Source organism: Tamandua tetradactyla, chromosome 7, assembly GCF_023851605.1.
Source record: "Tamandua tetradactyla isolate mTamTet1 chromosome 7, mTamTet1.pri, whole genome shotgun sequence".
Lineage (NCBI taxonomy): Eukaryota > Metazoa > Chordata > Mammalia > Pilosa > Myrmecophagidae > Tamandua > Tamandua tetradactyla.
The window spans coordinates 103,160,049-103,187,836 of NC_135333.1; the positions used below are offsets into that span (position 1 = coordinate 103,160,049).

Genomic DNA, 27,788 nt, shown 5'->3' on the forward strand with positions numbered 1-27,788 from the left:
ACAAATTTCTGCCACCAATGCTCTAGGATAACAGTTATTTGTTCTGGAAACCAAGCTGCAAAACTAACCTTAGAATAAGTATGTTATCGCAGATAACTTCTGTAGACACTTGGACTTTCTTATGAAAATGGCTATATATTAAACAACATTTAATGCCATAGTTAACTAAATGCTATAAATAGTTTAAGGATAAATCATTTCCAAATTTTTAATGCCTTGACAATAAAATTATTTATGAAATGATAAAATAAATTTAAATATTTTTTAATTATATGAGCCATAGATTGCAAAGCAATCCTATAGTCACTATGTCAGCTCTAAGCCTCATATGATTAATGTTACCTCACTCCACTCACTAGTAGCCCAAGTGGGACAGGAAAATTCATTGCAATTCTCTGTTGTCACTCGGATAAGTTCTTGGCATTCTCTGTCAGCAAGATGATGGCCAAAGTTATCGGTACAATAAGATTCTCGAGACCTTTCTCCTCCTCCACAACTCCTAGAACACTGATTGAAAAGAAAAAGCAGTGACACAAAAAAACAGCAAATGGAAAATTATCAAATTTTTAACAAAAATATATATTCAATAACATGAATATTAAATTAGAAAAAAATGGCAACTTTTCTTAAGCAACAATTTTTATGTATACCTGGGACCATTCTGAGTAGCGCCATCTGGCTAAGACACAGTCGCCACGGCAGGGCTCTCGCATAGGAGGTTTCAGTTGGTCACCACAGTAGTGGTTGTCTACTGGGACAGTCCGTCCTTTATGAATGGAATACTTCATGCAGTGCACATCCAAGGACCTATAACCTTGACCACAGTGGGATGAACATTCACTTTTGCCTACGATGTGCCACCTAGAAAATTAAGATGTTATAAAAGACATAGGAAGTGTGCCAATTGACAAATGCATTCAGAAAGTCCAATACATATGAACCAATAAAAATATCTGATACACAAGTCACCTCATATAGTAGATACATCACTGATTTAGAAATGAAAAGTTATTAGACTTCTCATTTAATAGATGAGAAAATAAGGCCCAGAGAGGTTGTCCATTCCAATGGTATAAAACTTGACTTTTTTTCATCAGAAATCTTTTCTTCCCAAATAAAAAACCTTACTTGCCCCCAAGGTTTATAAACATGGAGCTTATCCGGTTGAGGCTGGAGCCAGGGAGGAGCACCACACCTACCTCCTCATCTTGGCAGTTTTGGAGGTGCATCCAAGGAACCCTAAGATTCCCCAAGCTTTCAAATCAGTTGTGCAAGACCAAGATTACCCAAAAACTTACTGGCATATTTGAGACTATCCCTATGCAATTCTCCTCTTTACTGAGTAAAAGAAGTCCTGGCTGTCCCTGAATGGTAAATGTCACCTGCTGCAGTGTGAAAGTTGGGGTTATTATACTTGGTGTCACTCAAAGATTAGTTACAAAATATCAAGTAATAAGACATTTAGGTTAGAAGCACAAATTCCCCAAAAATGACCTGGGATCATATTTCTCAATATTTAATTGATAAAAAAAATGATAAGATAGAGATATAAACCTACTGATTCTCTGATCCTTAAAATTTATGCTTTTATTGGTTCTTGAGTTCAATGGGAATCATAGAATCATTCTGCAAAATATATTAATTCAGATCTTTAAACCATGGGTTTTCATATAAGAATGTGCCTATATTTATTTTACTGACAAATTTACTTCCATCTCTTATACAAAATTTTGAGGCCCATATACTGCTATGCAATAAAACTATGAATAAAAATGCAAGCCAATTTACTGAGTTTCAACATAAGGTAGTGAGTCTGAAATTTTATAATGGCAGGGGCAGGCGACAGGTATTAATTAAATGTCTGTTTTGTGCCAGACAATGTTATTTTATATGTTATCACAATTATCTCACTCATTTTAATATGGTTACATTATACATTGCTTAATATTATTCATCTTTTACCTTAGTTCACAGTCTGTATTGCACCTCTCAGTCACAAACAATGGAAGAGGTAAGTGGTCACATCTTTGATCAGACACTACCATACTATCGCTCTTACGAATGCAGGTAATTTTTCTTCTATGAAGACCTTGTCCAAAGACAATTGAAAATCAAAGGTAAAATTTTAAAATAAGTAGGAGTTCCATAATTATTTAGATTAGTAACAGCCTGAAGGATTCAGCTAAGCAAACAAAAAATTCCAACAAGGCATACAGGATATACTAGCATATCAATTTGGTCAGGAATGACTTTCCATAAAAAGTAATGTCTAGGCTGAATCCTTAAAACTGAGGAGTTTGCTTAGTGAACAGGCATTAGGAAAATCACTGAATAGAAAGAAATTCATTATAACTGGATGGAGTGTTGTAAGTAGATAAGTGAGGGGAAGCCAGGGATGATGCTAATGCTATACCATATGCTGTATTTTTGTTTCTCATCATTTGTCTCCTCTTTCTGGGTAAGAGAATCACACATCCCCACTTGCTACAATGTAACAGTAACCTCCAGTGGAAAGAAGTTGAGGCCAACAGAATACAAGGAAATGTGACCTACTCCAGTTCCAAGCAGAAGCTTTAAAAACCTGTACACGCTTCTGCCAGCTCTCTTTCCCTTCTATCTCCGCCATCAGAACAACATTTTCCAGACTGGGGAACTTTTAGCCTGGAGCCACGAATGAAAAAGACACGGACACAGATGCCAAATTGGAGTAGAAGCATAGCCAATTAGCAGCCAACACATGGTATGAGAGAGAAATTAATCTTTGTTCTAAACCATTATATTCTTAAGCAAAACCACAGCAAAAGCAAACTAAGATAAATGGTTACAAAAGATCAAAGTATCTTTTTTACACTTTCAGCAATAAGGAGATAGGAAAGAGTTTAAGTTGGTGACATGATTAAAATTCAGTTTTATCAAAGTTCGCCTTTCTACTTCCAATTTACTAAATAGGAATATATATGTTTATCACTACTTCACTACTTCTTCCTAAAAACCCTTTGAAATAACCCTAAGGAATTTTGAAAAGGAACAAACCTGAAAGAACAAAGAGAATAGAAAAGAAGCACAGTAGGCAAGAAAAGGCTATTTTGAATATGAAAAGGGAACGGAAGTTAACTTCTTAACAGAGCCAAGGAAGCTGAAACCTAAGCCTCTGTAGGGGAAAAATGAATAAGAAACACCATTCATGCCATAGAATCCAAGAAAAGCCCAGGAATCACCAAGTTCAAGAAAAATACCAGGGTTTCTCTGAAGGGGTGAATGTGTGAGGGTGTAAGACTGAAAAAATAGAGAATTGGTTGAAAAGTATTTATGGATAGTGGTTAGGCGCCATACCTTCTATTAGAGAGCAGCACTGCTGTACAAGAAAAAGAGAATGTGAGCCACCTATATAATTTAAAATTTTCTAGTAACCTCATTAAAAATTAAAATAATACAGATGAAATTAACATTTACCTTTAACCAGAAATTTCAAACTGAGAGTAGTATAAGATTCTTGAGATATATTACATTCCTTTTTTATAATGAGTCTTCAAAATCTAATGTGTATCTCACATTATAGCACATTTCAATGGACTAGCCACATGGACTAGTGGCCACCACTCTGGACGGCACACCTGTGGAAAAGCTGAACCTGAACGCATAAGGCACAGCTGAGCAAAGCTGGCAAGCACTGCACTGAAATTAAGGTGTTGAAGCAAGTCTTCTTACAGAAAGATGAGATCCCAGCCCGCTCAGCTCTCCGTGTCCCTCTAGCTCCAAACCAGCTTATATGGTGCCCAGTCTCTTCAATGCCCATCCAAAGACAGAAGAATTCAGCCCAAGAGAAAAGATCAATTGACAATGATATGTGGGGATCTTCCCCAAAGACATGTGAAAGGGCTATTTAATGGCTCAATTCCTCTATAAGGCAGACCATAGTTAACTGCCCTCCACAGGAGTTTCACTCAGAATTTTGATACTTTTTCATTATGAACAAACAGCAAAGGATGAGCAGATATTTTAGGAAAGCGTCTTACACAAAATAGGTCAAAATAGAAAGGGAAAAACAGAATTCATTCATATAAAACACATAAAATTTAGAGAGCAGAAGAAAATGTAAAGATTGATTAATAAACTCAGAGAAAAAATATATGATATTGCATCCAATAAAAAAGGAAGATATTACAAAAAGGAAAATCATAAGAGAACATTGTAAATGGGAAGAAGAAATTAGAACAGAAAAATTAATGTGAGGAAATTATCAAATAAACAATTTCATAAAATTTCTCAAAACAGGGTATCAAGTTTCTAAATTGGTATGGCATCCAAAGTACCTAAGAAAATAAATGAAGAAAGCACTCACATCAAGGAGCATTATCCTGACATTTCACGCCAGAATTAAAGAGAAAACTCACAAAACTCCCAGAATAAAAAATATTCACAAGCACAGGAAATCAAAATTTCCTGCAAGCCAGAACACAAGGCTTTCAAAATTCTAATGGAAAGTGCCTTCTATTTTCGACTTTTATATTAGCTAAATTATCAACCAATTTTGAGAACCTAATGCCATTTTCAGAAATGAGAAGACTCAAAACACTACTTTCTTTTCACCACATCCAATGGGGAAGTGCCTAAAAAGAAGAGTAATTTGAGGCATTCAGAAAACAAGGACTCCAACTCAGAGGAAAGGCAAAGGGAACTCTCAGGATGATAATGGCAGGGATTCTGGAAATCACAGTCTTATAGTTGGCCTGGAAAGCAACACGAATAAATAAGAGCAAGAGAAAAGAGGGCCACAGAGGCAACGTTTCCAAGAAAAAGTGAAACTGATATATTAAATAATATGTTTGAGAACATAAGACAAAATTCATAGTTCTGATAAAGTTTGGGGACTAATAACTTTAACACAGGAAAACAAGTGAACAATGAAACTGAGGAAATTTAAAGAAAACAAAAAGCTGTATGGGAAAAAAAGGAATATAATCACAGTACACTATGTGGCAATAAAATTAATTTCAATGTTCCTTTCCCTGTGTATGCTTATTGAAGAGAACGCTCTTGGTCTGGACTCACAAACTATCTCACCCTGTCTTGTCCGATCTTCCACTTTGGATCCTGTTAATTTTTACTCGTATTCACAGACTTTTTAAATGCTCCTTCATTTGCCCTTTATTTAGATTTCTGTTCTTCTAGGTCCCCAGTGCACTGCCATAGATCAGCATACCCTTTCAATGCTGAAATGCTGATCTCAGCTCCTAAAACCCTAATCCTCTCTGTGAAACATATCTAAGTCTTTCTGTCACAATGAATTCCTCCTTCTTCTGTGTTCTGTGTTACCACAGCTCTTTTTCCTACCTCTAGCATTTACCCAAGCCTGCCTCGCATCATCCCTCCAACCAAGAAACTACCCAAATAGTAACAGGAGCCCCTGCTCCATCCAGGCTCCACTGCCCTAACCCTGAGATCAAGTCTGTGCCTTTTCCTGAAAGGGATGCGACAGCTCCTCTGGAAACTTGAGGTCAGTTTTTTTTTTTTTTTTTTTTTTTTTTATTAATTAAAAAAAGAATTAACAAAACAATTAGAAATCATTCCAATCTACATGTACAATCAGTAATTCTTAATAACATCACATAGTTGCATATTCATCATTTCTTAGTACATTTGCATCAATTTAGAAAAAGAAATAAAAAGACAACAGAATAAGAATTAAAACAATAATAGAAAGAAAAAAAAACAAAAAAAACAAAAACAAAAAAACCTATACCTCACATGCAGCTTCATTCAGTGTTTTAACATAATTGCATTACAATTGGGTAGTATTGTGCTGTCCATTTCTGAGTTTATATATCCAGTCCCGTTGTACAGTCTGTATCCCTTCAGCTCCAATTATCCCTTCTCTTTTTTTTTTTTTTTTTTAATTAACGGAAAAAAAGAAATTAACCCAACATTTAGAGATCATACCATTCTACATATGCAATCATTAATTCTTAACATCATCACATAGATGCATGATCATCATTTCTTAGTACATTTGCATTGGTTTAGAAGAACTAGCAACATAACCGAAAAAGATATAGAATGTTAATACAGAGAAAAAAATAAAAGTAATAATAGTAAAATCAAAACAAAACAAAACAAAACAAAAACCTATAGCTCAGATGCAGCTTCATTCAGTGTTTTAACATGATTACTTTACAATTAGGTATTATTGTGCTGTCCATTTTTGAGTTTTTGTATCTAGTCCTGTTGCACAGTCTGTATCCCTTCAGCTTCAATTACCCATTGTCTTACCCTGTTTCTAACTCCTGCTGAACTCTGTTACCAAAGACATATTTCAAGTTTATTCTCGAATGTCCGTTCACATCAGTGGGACCATACAGTATTTGTCCTTTAGTTTTTGGCTGGATTCACTCAGCATAATACTCTCTAGGTCCATCCATGTTATTACATGGTTCATAAGTTTATCTTGTCTTAAAGCTGCATAATATTCCATCGTATGTATATACCACAGTTTGTTTAGCCACTCGTCTGTTGATGGACATTTTGGCTGTTTCCATCTCTTTGCAATTGTAAATAATGCTGCTATAAACATTGGTGTGCAAATGTCCGTTTGTGTCTTTGCCCTTAAGTCCTTTGAGTAGATACCTAGCAATGGTATTGCTGGGTCGTATGGCAATTCTATATTCAGCCTTTTGAGGAACCGTCAAACTGCCTTCCACAGTGGTTGCACCCTTTGACATTCCCACCAACAGTGGATAAGTGTGCCTCTTTCTCCGCATCCTCTCCAGCACTTGTCATTTTCTGTTTTGTTGATAATGGCCATTCTGGTGGGTGTGAGATGATATCTCATTGTGGTTTTGATTTGCATTTCTCTAATGGCCAGGGACATTGAGCATCTCTTCATGTGCCTCTTGGCCATCTGTATTTCCTCTTCTGAGAGGTGTCTGTTCAAGTCTTTTTCCCATTTTGTAATTGGGTTGGCTGTCTTTTTGTTGTTGAGATGAACAATCTCTTTATAAATTCTGGATACTAGACCTTTATCTGATATGTCATTTCCAAATATTGTCTCCCATTGTGAAGGCTGTCTTTCTACTTTCTTGATGAAGTTCTTTGATGCACAAAAGTGTTTAATTTTGAGGAGTTCCCATTTATTTATTTCCTTCTTCAGTGCTCTTGCTTTAGGTTTAAGGTCCATAAAACCGCCTCCAGTTGTAAGATCCATAAGATATCTCCCAACATTTTCCTCTAACTGTTTTATGGTCTTAGACCTAATGTTTAGATCTTTGATCCATTTTGAGTTAACTTTTGTATAGGGTGTGAGAGATGGGTCTTCTTTCATTCTTTTGCATATGGATATCCAGTTCTCTAGGCACCATTTATTGAAGAGACTGCTCTGTCCCAGGTGAGTTGGCTTGACTGCCTTATCAAAGATCAAATGTCCATAGATGAGAGGGTCTATATCTGAGCACTCTATTCGATTCCATTGGTCGATATATCTATCTTTATGCCAATACCATGCTGTTTTGACCACTGTGGCTTCATAATATGCCTTAAAGTCAGGCAGCGCGAGACCTCCAGCTTCGTTTTTTTTCCTCAAGATGTTTTTAGCAATTCGGGGCACCCTGCCCTTCCAGATAAATTTGCTTATTGGTTTTTCTATTTCTGAAAAATAAGTTGTTGGGATTTTGATTGGTATTGCATTGAATCTGTAAATCAATTTAGGTAGGATTGACATCTTAACTATATTTAGTCTTCCAATCCATGAACACGGTATGCCCTTCCATCTATTTAGGTCTTCTGTGATTTCTTTTAACAGTTTTTTGTAGTTTTCTTTATATAGGTTTTTTGTCTCTTTAGTTAAATTTATTCCTAGGTATTTTATTCTTTTAGTTGCAATTGTAAATGGGATTCGTTTCTTGATTTCCCCCTCAGCTTATTCATTACTAGTGTATAGAAATGCTACAGATTTTTGAATGTTGATCTTGTAACCTGCTACTTTGCTGTACTCATTTATTAGCTCTAGTAGTTTTGTTGTGGATTTTTCCAGGTTTTCGACGTATAGTGTCATATCGTCTGCAAACAGTGATAGTTTTACTTCTTCCTTTCCAATTTTGATGCCTTGTGTTTCTTTTTCTTGTCTAATTGCTCTGGCTAGAACCTCCAACACAATGTTGAATAATAGTGGTGATAGTGGACATCCTTGTCTTGTTCCTGATCTTAGGGGGAAAGTTTTCAATTTTTCCCCATTGAGGATGATATTAGCTGTGGGTTTTTCATATATTCCCTCTATCATTTTAAGGAAGTTCCCTTGTATTCCTATCTTTTGAAGTGTTTTCAACAGGAAAGGATGTTGAATCTTGTCGAATGCCTTCTCTGCATCAATTGAGATGATCATGTGATTCTTCTGCTTTGATTTGTTGATATGGTGTATTACATTAATTGATTTTCTTATGTTGAACCATCCTTGCATACCTGGGATGAATCCTACTTGGTCATGATGTATAATTCTTTTAATGTGTTGTTAGATACAATTTGCTAGAATTTTATTGAGGATTTTTGCATCTGTATTCATTAGAGAGATTGGTCTGTAGTTTTCTTTTTTTGTAATATCTTTGCCTGGTTTTGGTATGAGGGTGATGTTGGCTTCATAGAATGAATTAGGTAGTTTTCCCTCCACTTCAATTTTTTTGAAGAGTTTGAAGAGAATTGGTACTAATTCTTTCTGGAATGTTTGGTAGAATTCACATGTGAAGCCATCTGGTCCTGGACTTTTCTTTTTAGGAAGCTTTTGAATGACTAATTCAATTTCTTTACTTGTGATTGGTTTGTTGAGGTCATCTATGTCTTCTTGAGTCAAAGTTGGTTGTTCATGTCTTTCCAGGAACCCGTCCATTTCCTCTAAATTGTTGTATTTATTAGCGTAAAGTTGTTCATAGTATCCTGTTATTACCTCCTTTATTTCTGTGAGGTCAGTAGTTATGTCTCCTCTTCCATTTCTGATCTTATTTATTTGCATCCTCTCTCTTCTTCTTTTTGTCAATCTTGATAAGGGCCCATCAATCTTATTGATTTTCTCATAGAACCAACTTCTGGTCTTATTGATTTTCTCTACTGTTTTCATATTTTCAATTTCATTTATTTCTGCTCTGATCTTTGTTATTTCTTTCCTTTTGCTTGCTTTGGGATTAGTTTGCTGTTCTTTCTCCAGTTCTTCCAAGTGGACAGTTAATTCCTGCATTTTTGCCTTTTCTTCTTTTCTGATATAGGCATTTAGGGCAATAAATTTCCCTCTTAGCACTGCCTTTGCTGCGTCCCATAAGTTTTGATATGTTGTGTTTTCATTTTCATTTGCCTCTAGGTATTTACTAATTTCTCTTGCAATTTCTTCCTTGACCCACTCGTTGTTTAAGAGTGTGTTGTTGAGCCTCCAGGTATTTGTGAATTTTCTGGCATTCTGCCTATTATTGATTTCCAACTTCATTCCTTTATGATCCGAGAAAGTGTCGTGTATGATTTCAATCTTTTTAAATTTGTTAAGACTTGCTTTGTGACCCAGCATATGGTCTATCTTTGAGAATGATCCATGAGCACTTGAGAAAAAGGTGTATCCTGCTGTTGTGGGATGTAATGTCCTATAAATGTCTGTTAAGTCTAGCTCATTTATAGTAATATTCAGATTCTCTATTTCTTTATTGATCCTCTGTCTAGATGTTCTGTCCATTGATGAGAGTGGGGAATTGAAGTCTCCAACTATTATGGTATTTGTGTCTATTTCCCTTTTCAGTGTTTGCAGTGTATTCCTCACGTATTTTGGGGCATTCTGGTTCGGTGCGTAAATATTTATGATTGTTATGTCTTCTTGTTTAATTGTTCCATTTATTAGTATATAGTGTCCTTCTTTGTCTCTTTTAACTGTTTTACATTTGAAGTCTAACTTGTTGGATATTAGTATAGCCACTCCTGCTATTTTCTGGTTGTTGTTTGCATGAAATATCTTTTCCCAACCTTTCACTTTCAACCTATGTTTATCTTTGGGTCTAAGATGTGTTTCCTATAGACAGCATATAGAAGGATCCTGTTTTTTAATCCATTCTGCCAATCTATGTCTTTTGATTGGGGAATTCAGTCCATTAACATTTAGTGTTATTACTGTTTGGATAATATTTTCCTCTGCCATTTTGCCTTTTGTATTATATATATATCATATCTGACTTTCCTTCTTTCTACACTCTTCTCCATACCTCTCTCTTCTGTCTTTTTGGTTCTGACTCTAGTGCTCCCTTTAGTATTTCTTGCAGAGCTGGTCTCTTGGTCACAAATTCTTTCAGTGACTTTTGTCTGAGAATGTTTTAATTTCTCCCTCATTTTTGAAGGACAATTTTGCTGGATATAGGAGTCTTGGTTGGCAGTTTTTCTCTTTTAGTAATTTAAATATATCATCCCACTGTCTTCTAGCTTCCATGGTTTCTGCTGAGAAATCTACACATAGTCTTATTGGGTTTCCCTTGTATGTGATGGATTGTTTTTCTCTTGCTGCTTTCAAGATCCTCTCTTTCTCTTTGACCTCTGACATTCTAACTAGTAAGTGTCTTGGAGAACGCCTATTTGGGTCTAATCTCTTTGGGGTGCGCTGCACTTCTTGGATCTGTAATTTTAGGTCTTTCATAAGAGTTGGGAAATTTTCAGTGAAAATTTCTTCCATTAGTTTTTCTCCTCCTTTTCCCTTCTCTTCTCCTTCTGGGATACCCACAACACGTATATTTGTGCGGTTCATATTGTCCTTGAGTTCCCTGATACCCTGTTCAAATTTTTCCATTCTTTTCCCGATAGTTTCTGTTTCTTTTTGGAATTCAGATGTTTCACCCTCCAAATCACTAATTCTATCTTCTGTCTCTTTGAATCTATCATTGTAGGTATCCATTGTTTTTTCTATCTTTTCTACTTTGTCCTTCACTTCCATAAGTTCTGTGATTTGTTTTTTCAGTTTTTCTATTTCTTCTTTATGTTCAGCCCATGTCTTCTTCATGTCCTCCCTCAATTTATCGATTTCGTTTTTGAAGAGGTTTTCCATTTCTGTTCGTATATTTAGCATTAGTTGTCTCAGCTCCTGTATCTCATTTGAACTATTGGTTTGTTCCTTTGACTGGGCCATATTTTCAATTATTTGAGCGTGATCCGTTATCTTCTGTTGGCGTCTGCGCATTTAGACAGATTTCCCTGGGTATTGGATCCAAAAGTTTGGAAGATTTTTCTGTGAAATCTCTGGGTTCTGTTTTTCTTATCCTGCCCAGTAGGTGGCGCTCGTGGCACTCGTTTGTCTGCGGGTCCCACCAGTAAAAGGTGCTGTGGGACCTTAAACTTTGGAAAACTCTCGCCGTCCTGGGGGTTCGCTAGCCGAAGCGGCTTGAGCCGGCCCGCGGTCCGAACGCAGGGAGGGTTGCTGGTTGCCGCAGCCAGGGAAAGAGCCCGTCCGAATTTCCTAGTCGGCCCTGGGCAACAAGCGTGGCGGGAGGGCGCCAGCGGCAGCGGCCCGCCCGAGAGAGTGCACGTTCCCCGGGAGTCACGGGTTTGGAAGGGGCCTCCCCCACCCATCACCGTTCTCCGCGGCCTGGGGGTTTCCGATCCAATTCTCTCAGTTGGTCTGGGGGCTGCGCGTGGTGTGGGCGCCAGCCGCCTTGGTTTCAGGGGACCGCCTCTCCAATTCTCCCAGCCGGCCCGGGAAGGGGGAAGGGAGTAACTCCGGCCGCTTGCCACCCCGCCCGGTAAGGCCCGCGCGCCTCGGCGATCTCACCCGAGCTGCTTCTCTCAGCCAGCCAGCCGTTCCAGGATGGGGTACGCTGTCTTTTTTATCTCTGTTGTGGCTTTGGGCGCTTTCTGTATCGTTTCTACTCCCCTAGTAGGTGTCCTGGAGAAGAAACTAAGATCCGCGCGTCTTACTAAGCCGCCATCTTCCAGGAAGTCCTTTGAGGTCAGTTTTTAACACTGTCCTTCACATTTCCATCAACTGTGTTTCATGCCTCCGGCCACCTACCATATCTCCTAAATTATTCTCCATACCATACTGAGCTGCTTCTGCTCTGACCCACTGCTCCCCTAATTCTCAAGCCTTTCCACTATTCTCCATGGGAGCTACTTTTCCATTCTAAAGAGCTTTCTCTATCTCTTTAGCTTCAATCCTCACAGACTGCTCCCTCCACCTTTACTGTGATCCTTTCTGCATATACCTGTTGCACTGCATTTTCCATTTTAACTTAAGGTAATCTACTCATGCCTCTGTTTTAGCCACTAGACTTTTAAAATGTTAATGCAGAATGTGTTGTCTTAATAATATGAAACAAAGCAGTTCCTCAAGAAATGTCTACTGAATTAAACATACACAGGATTACATAATTACTATCCGTAATTACAGACTGTACAAAGACATCAGTCTTTCCATTTTCTTTCCTGCTGTAAATCTCCCTGCTTTTCCATTTTCCACTTTACTCCCTTCAGTTATTCATGCCATCACTATAAATACATTAACTTGTGGTCAGGGAAAGGAAGCAAAAGAATGAAAGAATGTTTGGTACCTCAGCCAAAGGTGTGCGGAGGGCAGTGGAGGAGAATAGATATTTCATTGGGAAGCAGTATACAAGTTAGATCAATGATCTGCAACTGTAAGGATGAAAATGGAAATATGAAGGAAAAGGAGGAGTAATGAAGAATATCTAAAAGGGCAGAAAGAAACGGAGCTATGCACAAAAAACAGAATGAATGAGAAGAAAAGTGGCAAGGACAAAAAAGACCAGCCATGTATGTATGTCTGTGTGTGCACACGTGTGGAAAGTGGGGAGGATTCCACATGCAGCCAGACTCACAAGGATCTAAATTACAGCAGCATGCACTGTCAAAATTTTGTCTCTTTACCAGCATACCTTGGCACATTTTTGTACAGTCTTGCCATGATCCATATGGATCCCATGTAAACAGGTCACTCTTCTCTTCCATAGGGATATTGAAAGAATAACGTACATCAGGGTTGTATAGGTTACCTACACACAAAACCTCAAAAAAATGCAAAAGAGCCATACAATTAATTCACACAGGATATAGTTTAAATACATCATTTTTCTATTTAATAAACGATGAGTACTTCATCATCACAGTTTACCAAAATGATTAAAGCTCAGTCATCATTAGCTACTGAGAATTTACCTGCAAAACAAGTTCTTCTTCAAGTCGATCAGTACTGTTAATTCTTTCAACTGAGTTGTTTGAACCACTGTACTCGAAAATAGCTCCTTGTATGTTGAGTTCTTTTTTTGACATACTTACAACAAAATTTCCATTCAAAAGAAAATTCCCTTGGGTGTCAGATAATGCTGTAAGTGAATAAAGTATTACAAAATAATAAAACCAGTCAACAGTATAGAAAAATACCTATTTAACTTTTAATATTGAGCTTATTTTAAGGGAATAAATTTTATTTTATTGTAACATGATATCTAACTCATAAGTAGGGAAACTTCAGCACATCAGCTAGAGATATTAAAATAAATTCACCCTATTCTTTTCTATCCTGGAAGATGTCTTCTTTGATTAGGCAAGCAGCTTCAGAGAGACACAGGAGGGAGAAGACCAAATCCATGGACCCAGCAGACATATCGTCAGATCAATCCTGACCACCAATGGCGGAAAGGCAGAGCAGGCAGACTCCCATAAACATTCCATCTACGCTTATCATTGAAAAACTGTACAAAACTTTAAAGCTCTAGGGTCAATATTCTAAAATGCCATACAATGGCATCTTAAAAATTCTCTACATATATGTCTGATTTTTTTTTCCAGGGGGACGCCCTATCACTATTGATATATATATTAATGATTGCTTTTCAGAGTACCCCTCCAGATTTCCCTCTTCATTCAAACCCATTCTTGTTCCCTCTCTTTTCCGTTGACAGTTATAATTTATACGTATTTGCATATGTATGTATTTAAGTAGCATATATATATAAAAAGTACAATAATATAATTGTTACTTTTAATTATAAAGTTGCATGGTAACCATAGTCGTGTAGTAATAAAAAGACAACCAATTTTAGCGATAGCACAATGGTTTTAAGTTTTAGTTGTTTCAAGTAATTGCTGTGGGATCTTGGACAAATAGTTTGCTCAGTTTCCTAAACTGCAAAATAGAGATAATGAAACTTTTAACCTCACAGGCTTTTCATTCACATAAAATAAAAACATTTGTAAAAGTGTGCAAATTGTAAACACTGTACAATTTATTTTTAACTTTCAAATGGACAAGTGTAATGTTTTAAATTTCACATGAATAAAAACACTGTATTAACCAAATATTTTTGTTGGTTTTACTTATGCTGTACCAGTTTTCTGATGGGACAATGACCTTTGTGGAAAACATTTGCTTGACATTCCAGATAATCTCACTGAAAGCAAACAAGTTACTTATGGCTAAAAATTCATTAAAAATATTACACCTTTCAAAAAAAAGCAATCTTGAGGTGCAGGGGTGGATCTGTGGTAGAATGTTTACCTGCCATGTGGGAGACCTGGGCTCACTTTCCAGCCCATGCACCCCCCAAAAAGCCAAAAACCACAAAAAGCAATCTCAAAAATACTATTTTAGAATATATTTGTTGTTTCTGTGTATGTATGTCTTTATATATGTATTAAGCTGAATTCAATGAAGAACCAATAAATTGGTTCTATATTTATGTTTATCTACATCTATGTTACAAAATAGAATTTCCTCTACCTACGAATGTGCACATTATCAAACTGAATGTGTAGGCATTTTTAAGGGATTACTGACTACATTAAGACTGAGGGAAATAAACAATTTCTTATTAACAAAAGTTGTACAGATTTCATGGCTTTTATAACTGCCAAAGCAAAGTTCACAAATAGAAATGTTTTATGAATCCCGTTTAATGACTTTGCGTGTTTATTTTGCTTATTTCAATGTGGACTTTGATATTTCCATTTGTAGTTCTCTTACACTGATACCATTAATCAGGTATGTAGAATTTTTAAACTCGCACAGAACACGCTGGCCATTCCCAGGAAGATACAAATATCTATAATTAGAACTCAACAGAAGCATATTAAAATATTTATCTACAATATGGTGGTTTACATGTATGCACGTGCACCTTATTACATTTATATTTTTAGCAAAAGAGAGATCATTCCCACTAAATATAAAAGGATAATAAGCCAAAATATTTACATTTAACTAAATAATGGTCAATATAATTCTTGAGACATACTGTTCACTACAGATTTGGACTCCTAGAGATAATCATTGATTATGGGGGTCAGAACTTCAGGTTATTAATGTTGTGAAACAGGCCCTTTCTCAACATCAACTCTATACTACCACCTACTACAGCTTGGCTAAAAACAGGTAAGTAAATATTAAAGCATTTCTGTAAAGAAAGAAAAGATTTGTAAAACATTTTTATGTTTCAGCCTAAGTAAAATCTTTAAACCTGTAAGTCAATTTTTAAAAATAAATAACAGAAATGAAGCCTATACTCTGGAAATAACGAAAGGACAACTAACTGTCATTATACTCATTAACATCTAAAAATATGAAATCAATTCTCTTTCTACTTTTAACACATGAGATTTTTTAAAGTTGTATTTGAACACATGAGATTTTTTTAAAGTCGTATTTGAACACATTGGCTAAATTGTAGAAACTTTTAAGAAAATTGTTTTAAGACATGGAATCTCCAAGAGATTTATAATTAATGTCAGATAAAAAAAGGTTTTTGTCCTAAATATAGGACAAAACCCAACTTCAACTGAATGTTACATTTCATTATCTAAATATTCTTATGAGTAAAACAAATTTGCTTTTCAGAATTTAGTTCAGTTTATTTCTTTAATAGGATGTATTTTGTAATGCTCAAATATATATATATATATGTATATATATATATGTACATATACTGAAGCTTAGACTGAAGCTTAGTATGTACTGAAATTGCATGTTTGCTTAAAGGACTCCTGATTTCCAACAATTTACATCAACCACAGACCTCCATGAAATTACACATGAACCACATTTTGGCTGCTGTTTACTGGAAATATTTACCAAGGTAATTGTCATCTTCTGGTTTTCCCGAATAGCTGTGCTGAAGAATTTCAATGTTTGTTGCTCCTGTGGGAATCTTCACTACAATGTTATAACCTGCAATATAATTTGATACATGTTAAATTTCACAAAAAGCAGATGGCTAAGAGGCTATTACTGCTGAAGACTGAAAATTTTGAATAGCATAGCCAGACTATTTCATTTTCATTTTCTTTTTTTTTGCATGGCCAGGCACCGGGAATCGAACCCGGGTCTCCGGCATGGCAGGCAAGAACTCTGCCTGCTGAGCCACTGTGGTCTGCCCCATTTCATTTTATTTTAAAAAATATTATTACAGTGCTTATATCGTGTTTGAATCAAGCAGTTATTCAAATTCCTGAGCACTGAGAAAAAGTCGTTGTCTAGAAACCTAGTTAGTTTGGGATTCTCAATCTTCCTTATTTCTAAAATTTTAAAGATAGAATGCATATGAGGTTAGTATTTAGCTCCCAAGACATACTCATTTTTTAATTTGACTATATTTTTCACATTTTATAATTTCTAATGAGAAAAAAACACATTTCCAATGCTACTTACAAATCCAGGGAAAACAAAATAATTGATCACTGCTATGAATAGTACCCAGGGACTCAATGAACAGCAAGTTAATGAAAGTTAATAAAAAACATATTTCTTCTTAAGCTTTCAGTTTGTACTATAAGCAGGAATGTCTGTAACTACCCCCAAAATGTTTACATTATTTTAAAAAGTCTACTAACAAAATTGTCAGGAGAAAGTAACATACTAGAGATGAATGAAAATAGTATGTATATTTTACAAGACCAAATTCAGCAATACTGGCATTGCTCAAAAGGTGAGGAAGCACTATAACAAAATGCTTATACTGGGCGGGCCACACTGACTCAACAGGCAGAGTTCTCACCTGCTATGCCAGAGACGCGGGTTTGATTCCCAGTGTTTACCGAAGCAAAAAAAAAGTGCTTATTTACTTAGTAAATAAGCAAGAAAGGATGTTTTCCTGGCACTTAAAACACTCATATTCATAATTGTCCAAATACCCTCAAGTTCGAAACCTGAGAACCCTTGGATAACGAATTATGCTCTGGCGATATTATTCTGTTTTTCATTTTCATTATTTGGACTTTTTTCCCTTCTATTAAAGACATAAATAAAACAAATTGTTATTTTTCTTGTATACCAAATTTGACAAATATGGAAGGAACACAAGAAGAGGAAATTTCAAGAGCTTAAATTTGCAAATCGGATTGAGATTACTTTGCATATTTTTAGAGCAGTATTATTTGCATCTCTTTAAAGTATCACATTTTAAATAAAAGGTGAAACATGGTGTATTATGTTTACACTATATGCATATATGTTGTGATTATAATTTTACAAGAATAATTTTAACTCATCAATTTTTTTCACTATAAAATATTCTCACTACATTCACTATTCATGTCTTTGGTATTACTTTTTTTCAAGAGAGCAAGCCTAAAGCATTGCAAATGTGACACAATGAAGGCTACCACCAGGGGGCAGAAATGTGACAGAGGTTTTCAGACCCAGCAAATCAGCTTAACACCTTTTTTCCATTTGTCAACTATTAGTTAATAATTCAATTTTGGCAAGGTTAAATATTTTATCCTGATTTGATGTATGCAATTTTAGACCTAAAAAGTGTTTTTCAATGAATGAATACAGACCACGTGTTGAAAAATATATGCCACTGGTCATAAAAGGAGATCAAATGTATGTGATTCTCATAAAATAATGAATCATAACCACTAGAAAAATAAAATTATGAATTTTCATTATGAATTATGAAAAATATGATTATGATTCATAAACATCAAAGTATGAAATGTAGACTTTTCACATAGATAAAAATGTAAATTTTGTGTTTTAAAGACTATTGCTTTAATTGAAGAAATCAATGCTAGTTTAAACAACTGTATTTGAACCCATGTGAACACAATTTACAGTTGAAAAATAAAGCTGTAGAAAATATACTTTTACTCTGTAAGGGAAGTTTTAAAGGCCTGGTTGAATTACCATGAAAAGAAAAAAAATGTTTGCCTGGAAAATTTTAGAATGGACAATATCTGACATATTATATTCTCATAACATATTAAAAATAAATATGCAATCATGGCCAAATACCAATTATATCTGTGATTCACATACTGCCTGAAAAATTAGGTACGATAATTCCCAATTAACAATCAATGGTTTCATCTTTCATCTTCAGTTAACATTTTCAATATATCATTAATAAGAAATACCAAAAGCAGACCATATCATATATAAAATATAGTTCAAATGATGAAAAATAATTGAAAGCAAGTTTCCTAGACTAATTGTTTAAGTATACACATTCTTACTATAGAACATCAGTAAAAGCACTTTATTAATTGGAGGAACTTATTCATACGTCATTTGTCAAATAGCACTGAATCTCCCCCAATAAATGCACTTAATAATTTTTTAGGAAATCTGATTTCCCTTGGACACATGAATTCATTAATTCAATGATACATTATTGGCATAAGATTTAATTTTTTTATATTTAGGGAAACAATATCAAACCGTTACTAGTATATCTTCACTATAACCTCCATTATTATATATACATATTTTAAGAAAAGAAACTCACAGCTTACCATAATGAGCACTGTTAAAAACACCAGCCATTGTCCTGCATGAAGAATTATCACCACCACACACTCCACATTTGTCTCTCCTGGCTTTGGAGTTTAACACATGATCACAGCCAGCTTGCTTCAAAAACATAATATTACCATCAATATTATAAAAATGATTAATTATAAGCATGGTGATTTAAAGTTTTTTAAGTTCTTTCCATAAATATTTTTTTCAATTTATGTAAAATTCAACATAAGAGTTTTAAAAAGAGTATTATCCATGTATCTTGTAGTATGTCAATATTTTCACAGGTCTGTTCACATAGTCTAAAGAATAGTGTTTTCAAAAGGCTTATCCACACATCTACCACATCAAAATCACATGGGGTGGCATTTAAGATTCCCATATTTTCTGAATTAATATCCTCAGAGGTGAAACTTAGAAATCTGCATTGTAACAAACACTGACAGTGATTCCTATGCTGTAATTTTGAAAACCATTCTTTGAAAAAAGGAAACTCAAAGGGGCATGTATGATGATATAAGTAACAAATTACAAAACTAACTCTAAAAAGATGCTTTCATGAGTTATTTTTTAACTCATGACCTTAAACTGAGCACATTTGAAAGAAAAAAATCTACTGCTACAAAATCCAACATAATAAGTGGCATTTATAAAAAGAAAGAGAAAACGAAAAAATGAATAAAAGAGAAAATAAATGTATTTCATTGGCTCCAAAGAACAAGCAGAACTACTTTTCAGAAGCAATCCTCTTCATATGTTCAATAATGCTTTCAGTTCTTTGGAATATAGTTTTAAATGTAAGGGAATAAAAAAGTTAAAAAACTGTCTAGACAGCTTAATTAAATACCATAAGTACATGGAACCTTGAGTAGGACATGAGATTTTGTTGGTTTGTCCAGAGTGATGCCCTGATAAATCCCAGAGTGATTTGAACAGTGAATTAAAAAGTATTTGCACAGTCCCCTTGGGGGAATGGTGAGGAAGAGGGAAAATTCAACTTCCCCAAGTTGAATTCTTGATATTCTCACAAGCAGTGTGGACAACCAAAGCTATAGGCTGAGCCCTCAGTCTTGGGGTTTGTTCATATGAAACTTAACCCCACAAAGGATGGGTCAAGCCTACTTAAAATTAGGCCCAAGAGTCACCCCCAAGAGAGCCTCTTTTGTTGCTCAGATGTGGCCTCTCTCTCCAGCCAACACAACAAGCAAACTCACCACCTTCCCCTGTCTATGTGGGACATGATTCCTAGGGGTGTGGACTTTTCTGGCAGCTTGGGACAGAAATCCTAGAATGAGCTGAGACTCAGCATCAGGGGATTGAGAAAACCCCTAGAATGAGCTGAGACTCAGCATCGAGGGATTGAGAAAACTTTCTCAACCAAGGCGGGGAGGAGTGAAATGGGATGGAATGAAGTGTCAGTGGCTGAGAGATTCCAGGCAGAGTTGAGAGGTTGTCCTGGAGATTATTCTTATGCATTAAATAGTTATCACCTTGTTAATCAAGATGAAATGGAGAGGCTGGAGGGAACCGCCTGAAAATGTAGAGCTGTGTTCCAGTGGCCATGTTTCTTGAAGATGATTGTATAATGATACAGCTTTCACAATGCGACTGTGTGAGTGTGAAAACCTTGTGTCTGATGCTCCTTTTATCTCTACCTTGTCAACAGATGAGTAGAATGTATGGAATAAAAGCGGACAATAGGGGGAACAAAAGTTAAAATGAATTTAGTTTGAAATGCTGGTGATCAATGAGAGGGAGGGGTAAGGGGTATGGTATATATGAATTTTTTTCTGTTTTCTTTTTATTTCTTTTTCTGAATAGATGCAAATGTTCCAAGAAATGATCATGATGATGAATATGCAACTATGTGATGATATTGTGAATTACTGATTATATATGTAGAATGGAATGACCAAAAGTTAAGAATGTTCACGTTTGTTGTTTTTGGTATTAAAAAAAAACTGTCTAAAGCCTCAAAAACTCATATATATATATATATATATATATATAAAGAAAATATGTCTAAAATTCAGTCAGATAATTTCTTGACGTATTATGCATCTAGATGGTCAAATCATTTTTATAAAACCTTTTCATTTTCATGTGACTGGCTGCTGGGAGAGGAGAAAAGGAGGGAAGACGAGAAGGAGGGAGAAAGGAGGGGAAGGAGGGAAGATAACTTTTTTTGTGTGTGTGTGTGATTTTTTTTTTATTAATTAAAAAAATTAACAAACAAAACATTTAGAAATCATTCCATTCTACATATATAGTCAGTAATTCTTAATATCATCACATAGTTGCATATTCATCATTTCTTAGTACATTTGCATCGATTTAGAAAAAGAAATAAAAAGACAACAGAAAAAGAAATAAAATGATAATAGAGAAAAAAAAAAACTATACATACCATACCCCTTACCCCTCGCTTTCATTTACCACTATTTCAAACTGAATTTATTTTAACATTTGTTCCCCCTATTATTTATTTTTATTCCATATGTTCTACTCTTCTGTTGATATAGTAACTAAAAGGAGCATCAGACATAAGGTTTTCACATTCACAGAATCTCACTGTGAAAGGTATATCATTGTTCAATCATCATCAAGAAACATGGCTACTGGAAAACAGCTCTACATTTTCAGGCAGTTCCCTCCAGCCTCTCCACTACATCTTGAACACCAAGGCGATATCTACTTAATGCGTAAGAATAACCTCCAGGATAACCTCTCAACTCTGTTTGGAATCTCTCAGCCATTGACACTTTGCCTCATTTTACTCTTCTCCCTTTTGGTCGAGAAGGTTCTCTCAGTCTCTTGATGTTAATTCTCAGCTCATTCTAGGGGGGAGGGAAGATAACTTTTAACACAGAGAAAAAAATCAACTACAGAAGGTCACTTTTGAAGTAGTAAAAGGACTTTACAACCCTTGTTTCCTATCACTTTCTATCCTTTATGAAGCTGACCTCATGCCTCCACCTGCTTCTGAGTGCCAAAAACAAAATAAAATCAGCAAACTGATAATAATGCTCATGAATCACTCCTGATGACAGGGAAATGCCTAATACCACGTCTCTGAGCACACTCCTACAGACAGCATGAGTAACCAGAGATTCCAATTCTGCTGGAGTTGATAGGAAAGTATTCTGAAGGAAGATTTGGTTAGAGAACTAGAAGAAAAAAATATATTTTTAATTAACTTTACACATAAAAGAAACTTATAATTGACTTACCCGACACAGGCCTTGAACACAGATGTCATTAGTTTCAGTGCCACAAGGAGTACCGTCAGCAACCCTATCCTTCAACTGGTAGAAATTAGTGGTTCCAGCAACCCGACAATAGAGTTTACAGCGATCTTTCATGGCAACTGTAAAAAAAAGTCAAAATTTTGGTTTACTATAACAAAATTGTATGTTCCTCTGTCTCAAAAAAATGTTTACCTCTAAGAAATATAGTCATTACTTACTCCCACTGTACTTTGGAAGCCACCTTACATTGGGGGAAAGACCATTGATGTTGAAATGTTTACCATCAAAATCAGAGCACTGCTTCTCTCGGAAGTCTTGCTTTCCTTGTGGACATGAATCAGTATTACATGAGCGAAATTTCATCCTGCGGCCAACACAGTACTTTCCTCCGTTTCTTGGCCTAGTCAAATTCATTACATTTTAAAGCACATCAGTATAATATTATTTCTGCCATTTACTTCTAAAACCGTTCCACTCTCTTCCAGGATCTGGAAAACCACTGATAGCCCACTGGTACTTTCTTGGTTTTAGCAGAAGCATGCAACAGAGATTTTAAACAATTCTATCTTCGATAAATTGTAAAAATATCCACCTCAGTGTGGAAAATGCACCCTGAAAGGCAGAGATCAAAGCTTATTCTCCACTAGATTAAAAAAGGACTAACTAATAATGGGAATGCATTTTAAAATTTCAAAAGAAGATTTCTTCAATTTTTTGGAAAAGGAAAGATGTAATAAAAGAAAATGATAAAAGAAGACAATATCATATTAAATAAAAAGGAAACATGCATATTTGTTATGTATATCCTACTTCTCTCTTAGGTTAAAGAGTTTCATGGCATCAATCTATGTACATCTTTAACTTATGCTGATAAAAACTTGTCTTATAAGAATTTTTGGCATATTCAGGACCTCTAGCATAATTTAATTAGTCTAAAATTCACATGAACTAAATCAGATTTTATTTAGAATATCATATTTCTGTTTTAAAACTCTTGTTAAGATTTTAGGTATTTGAGGGTGTCATGTTGCTTACCAACTTATATATCATATAGAACAGAAATACTTTAAAAATCTTTATGGAATCTCTAAGTTCCTTTACACAGTTTGATGAGAAGAAGATATGCTTCAGTACTCATTCAGCTAAAGAGAATGATACATCTATATCATGAGAAGCAGGGAAAGAAAATATATGTCAAATTACCCCAAACTTTAGAAAACTGATAAAAGCTAATGTTGAAAGGGAATACTGCCTAGCCATAATTTGTTCAAGAGACCTAAAATATCGATGAAAAGAGCCAGGTCTTATATTAGAAACAGAGAAAATTTGAGAATACTGATATATTATTGTTATTCATATTTAGAAGTATTTCTCAAATTTAGACTAAACAAGAAAATTTTTAAAAAAATGAAGAAAAAGGTTACTGTATCAATTCAGATCCCAAAAATTATTTTAATTTTTTTAAAGATCTGAAGCTACTGAGACACAAAGTAATATGGCTTAAAGTATTCCAGAAGCTTTCTGAATCTCAGAAACTTTCAGACTGACCTCTAGTTTTAGAAGTGAATGAAACTGATGTTTACTTTCTGGTGCCTTGGGATAATCTTAATTGACAGTGACATAAAAAAGACATACTCAGGGCGATTACAGAGCCTGGTTGTGCTTTTGATTCCACCTCCACATGTTCTTGAACAAGAACTATAAGGTCCCCATGGTCCCCAGTCACCATCTACAGGACGCGATTCCATTTCTTTGTTCACACACAGCCCATGGTGGCAATGCTATCAAAATAACAAACACAAAAGATCAGAAGAAATGATTGATACATGTCTAATTAGAATATCATATTAATTACAATAGCAGCCTAAAGATTGATATAAGAATTAAGTATATACAACTGAAAGCAAAAACAGTAATTCAGAAATGCAACTACATTTGTCATCTCTATGAATATTTCCTGAGTATCTATAGAGTAACTGTAAGATCCATAGGATGCAAAAAGAATGTATTTTTCTTGCCTTTGAGATTTAGAGTCTCATTGGGGTAGGAAGCCTATAACATGGAGAAAAGTATAATAAAAAATAATATATTTTTAAGAGGCTAACAAATATTAGGTTAAAACTTTATACCTACATGAGCTGGTTAGAAACTGCTGTGTACCCTGGAAAAGCCATGTTCTTTAATCCTCATTCAATATTGTTGGGTGGGATCTTTCTGATCGTTTCCATGGAGATGTGACCTACCCGGTTGTAGGTGGTACCTTTTGATTAGGTGGTTTCCATGGAAAGTATCTCCACCTGTCAAGGTGGGGTTCGTTACTAGAGTCCTTTAAAAGAGGGAACCATTTTGGAAAAAGCTTCAGAGCCCATACGGTCAAAGACCTTTGGAGATGCAGAAGGAAAATGCTCCTGAGGAAGCCTTATGAAATGAAGAGAGAATGCCAGCAGATGCAACTGAACTTCATCGGCCCTTTCTTTGGAGTTAAGGTATCTTTCTCTGGATGCTTTAGTTTGGACATGTCTATGACTGCAGAACTGTAAACTTGAAACTTAATAAATTGCCTTTTTGAAAGCCATTCCATTTCTTTGATGAACTAAAACACCATGCTTCTATTTTTTATTCAAAGATTCATTCTCCTACTCATTTTGATAACTTTCTACTCTAACTCATCCAAAGTCTCAAAGAATGACCTTGCTTCACATTTCATCAAGAAAATAGAAACTTATGAAAAATATACTCACAATCGCCCACCACCCCTTATGCCCAACTAACAGTATCTGCACCCATATACTCAGGCTTCCTGCCTATTCGTATACATGAAAAATCCAAGATTCTATCCAAAACCAATCGATTCCCCCACTTGTGCAATTGATTCGATTCTTTCTTACTACTCAACATATGACTCCAGTATCCCTCTCTGACATCATTATTTCATTCTCCTCTATGTGATTGCTATTCAAAATGTAGTCCATGCATTGATGCCAGTCTATGAACTATTCGTCACCAGTCTCTGAACTAGTTGATAACTGTCTGTGAGGAGATAAGTACAAAAATTGAGTGTAAGCATTTAAAAACTTTTATAGGCATTTGAAAGAATCATTTTATGCCTAGTAAATGTAATAATTTAAAATTTAGCTTATATTTTTAAGTTTTTTTCATTTCATTTCCTAGTCATTCATTTATACTATTTCACACAAATATATCAGCTTCTAAATAATTGGAAATAAAAAATAGGCAAAAAACTGGCCCTTCACTACAACTAGTTTGAGAAGTATTCCACTAGCTCATTGTCATTAACATACAAACATACTGTTATTTCTCCCAACTAAAAAGCAAAACCAAAAAACTTTCCTTAGACCTCTTTTCCCTCACCAGTTACAGCCCAACTTCCCGTTGAAAGAACTGTCTATGCACATCTAACTCTCTGCCTATTCTCTCATAAACCCACCCCAGTGAGGCTCACCAGCCATCCCTCCATGAATCTGCTCTGGTGGTGGCCACCAACGACCTCCAGTATGCTATAATACACGGCCAACACTCAGGCCCTGTCTTCCTTGACATATTGACAGCATGTGACACACTTGCTCACCCTTCCTCTTTGATACATTTTCTTGCCTTCACTTTCAAGTCCCCACACACTCTTGGTTTTCTTTTCTCCTTAATGATTGTTCTTTCTCAATTTTCTTTGCTAGTTCTTCCTCTTTTTCAGAACCTCTTAATGTTGAATGTCCACAGGATCAGATCTTGGTTCTTTTATCTCCTCTGTCAACATTCACTCCCACGGTGTTCTCCTTAGTGACTTTAAATATGATTCATAATACCAAGAGCTGGCAAATGTATATCTATCTTCCAGTACCTTCTCTCCTGAACTTCCTGGTATATGCAGCAGCTCACTTACTTTTACTTAAATGTCTCATAGACATTTCAAAGTTATCATGCCCAAAAGCAAACTCCTGCCATTCCCCCTTCAAAACCTGCTCCTCTAAGGGTCTTCTAAATTGATCAGGCCAAAAAGGTAAAGACATCCTTTTCTCTTCTTCCTGTAACATACCACAGCTAATATATCAGCAAATCATGTAGTTCCTTCAAAAACATCAAAAACTGACTTTTAAGCATCATTGTCACTACTTTCTGCGCCACTATCATCTCTTACCTCTATCGCTGCAATCACTTCTTAAGTGGAGTGCCTCTGTTTTTACTTTTGCCCCCTGCAGTCTAGCCTCAACATCATTGCCAAAATGATGCTTTTAAAAACTGTCAAATCACATCACTACTCTGCTCAATTCCTTTAATGATTTCACTCTGAGTAAATATATAATTGTCACAATGGTCTGCAATGTCTTATGTAATATTCCTCCAGTTACTTTCTACAAATCTCTCTTTACTCCACTCCAAATACAGTGTCCTCTTTGCTCTTCCTTGAACACTCCAGGCATACTCTAGGAGCTTATCTTAGGAGCTCAGCTGTTCCCTCTGCTTAGAAAGTGCTTCCCCCACATATCCTCCAGGGTAACTCCCTCACTTCTTTAAAACTTGGCTCATGTTTGTATGTAACCTGGTTGTTCCCAGAAACCGAGTACTTATGTGACACCTGAGACTCAGAGTTAGAGCTCTGAAGCTATGAAAGTCAGCAGTACCCCATACAGGAACTGTTTAAAAAGTTGAAAAAGTGATCAGACATCGAGTAGAGATATGCATTAAGCTTATCTGGATAGAACTAAGGTAGGGCAGAATACAGTATAAAGGATAATATCATCTACATTTTAAAACTTCAACTTCTGTGTGAAACCAAAGGGAGAGATGTTTATTTGGTGCAAATTTATATTTTGGGTAGAATGTTTCCTAATTTAACTTGTATGGTCAGTTTAGTTGAACACCATAAGTACATGGAATCTTGAATTGGGCATGAGATTGTCTTGATTTGTCCAGGTTAGTGTGATGTCCTCATATACCCCAGAGTAAATGGATAGTGAGTAAGAAGCATTTGCAAAGTCCCCTTGGGAGAAAGGAGGAAATATCCAACTTCCCCATGTATTATCTAGGGTTCTCTAGAGAAATAGAATCAGCAGGAGATACCTGTAAATACAAAATTTATAGAAGTGTCTCACGTAACCATGGGGATGTGCAGTCCAAGGTCTGTAGGGCAGGCCACAAGCTGGCAGCAACGATGAAAGTCCTCAGTGAAATCACAGGAGAGGCTGGCTGAAGCAGGAGTGATTCTATCTTCTGAGCCCTCCTTAAAAGCCTTCCAGTGATTAGATTAAGCATCACTCATTGCAGAAGACACTCCCTTTAGTTGATTGCAAAAGTAATCAACTGTGGATGCTGCCTACGTGGTCGTTATTTAAGTCCATGAAATGCCCTGATAGCAACTGACAGGCCAGCACGTGCCCAATCAGACAAACTGGCACCACCACCTGGCTAAGTTGACACATGAACTTGACGATGAAATCCCCTATGGAGAAATTTCTGATATTCTTGCAAGCAGTGGGGACAACCAAATCAATCTTGGGGTTCACCCCTATAAAGCTTATTCCTGCAAAGGATAGGCTAAGCCTACTTAAAATTACGCCTAAGAGTCACCCCCAAGGAAACCTCTTTTGTTGCTTAGATAGGGCCTCTCTATCTAACCCAACTCAGCAGGTGAACTTATGGCCCTCCCCACTCTACGTAGGATATGATTCCCAGGGGTGTAAATCCCCCTGGCAATGTGGGACAGAACTCCCAGGATGAGCCAAGACCCAGCATCAAGGGATTAAGAGAGTCTTCTTGACCAAAAGAAGGAA

The 27,788-nt window shown here is 35.8% G+C and overlaps 1 protein-coding gene across 1 annotated transcript in view; it reads right to left on the minus strand.

The window, feature by feature from the left end:
* ADAMTS20 (ADAM metallopeptidase with thrombospondin type 1 motif 20) overlaps window positions 1–27,788 on the minus strand; it is a 185,210-nt gene that overhangs the window by 84,196 nt on the left and 73,226 nt on the right. The window contains exons 12-21 of the mRNA XM_077170618.1: window positions 23,638–23,783; window positions 22,221–22,402; window positions 21,985–22,121; window positions 18,748–18,865; window positions 16,085–16,180; window positions 13,174–13,340; window positions 12,894–13,023; window positions 1,963–2,089; window positions 651–861; window positions 343–507 (exon numbers count right to left, since the gene is read on the minus strand). Of these exons, the coding sequence (XP_077026733.1) occupies window positions 343–507; window positions 651–861; window positions 1,963–2,089; window positions 12,894–13,023; window positions 13,174–13,340; window positions 16,085–16,180; window positions 18,748–18,865; window positions 21,985–22,121; window positions 22,221–22,402; window positions 23,638–23,783 (1,479 nt within the window). The remainder of the gene's footprint in view (window positions 1–342; window positions 508–650; window positions 862–1,962; window positions 2,090–12,893; window positions 13,024–13,173; window positions 13,341–16,084; window positions 16,181–18,747; window positions 18,866–21,984; window positions 22,122–22,220; window positions 22,403–23,637; window positions 23,784–27,788) is intronic.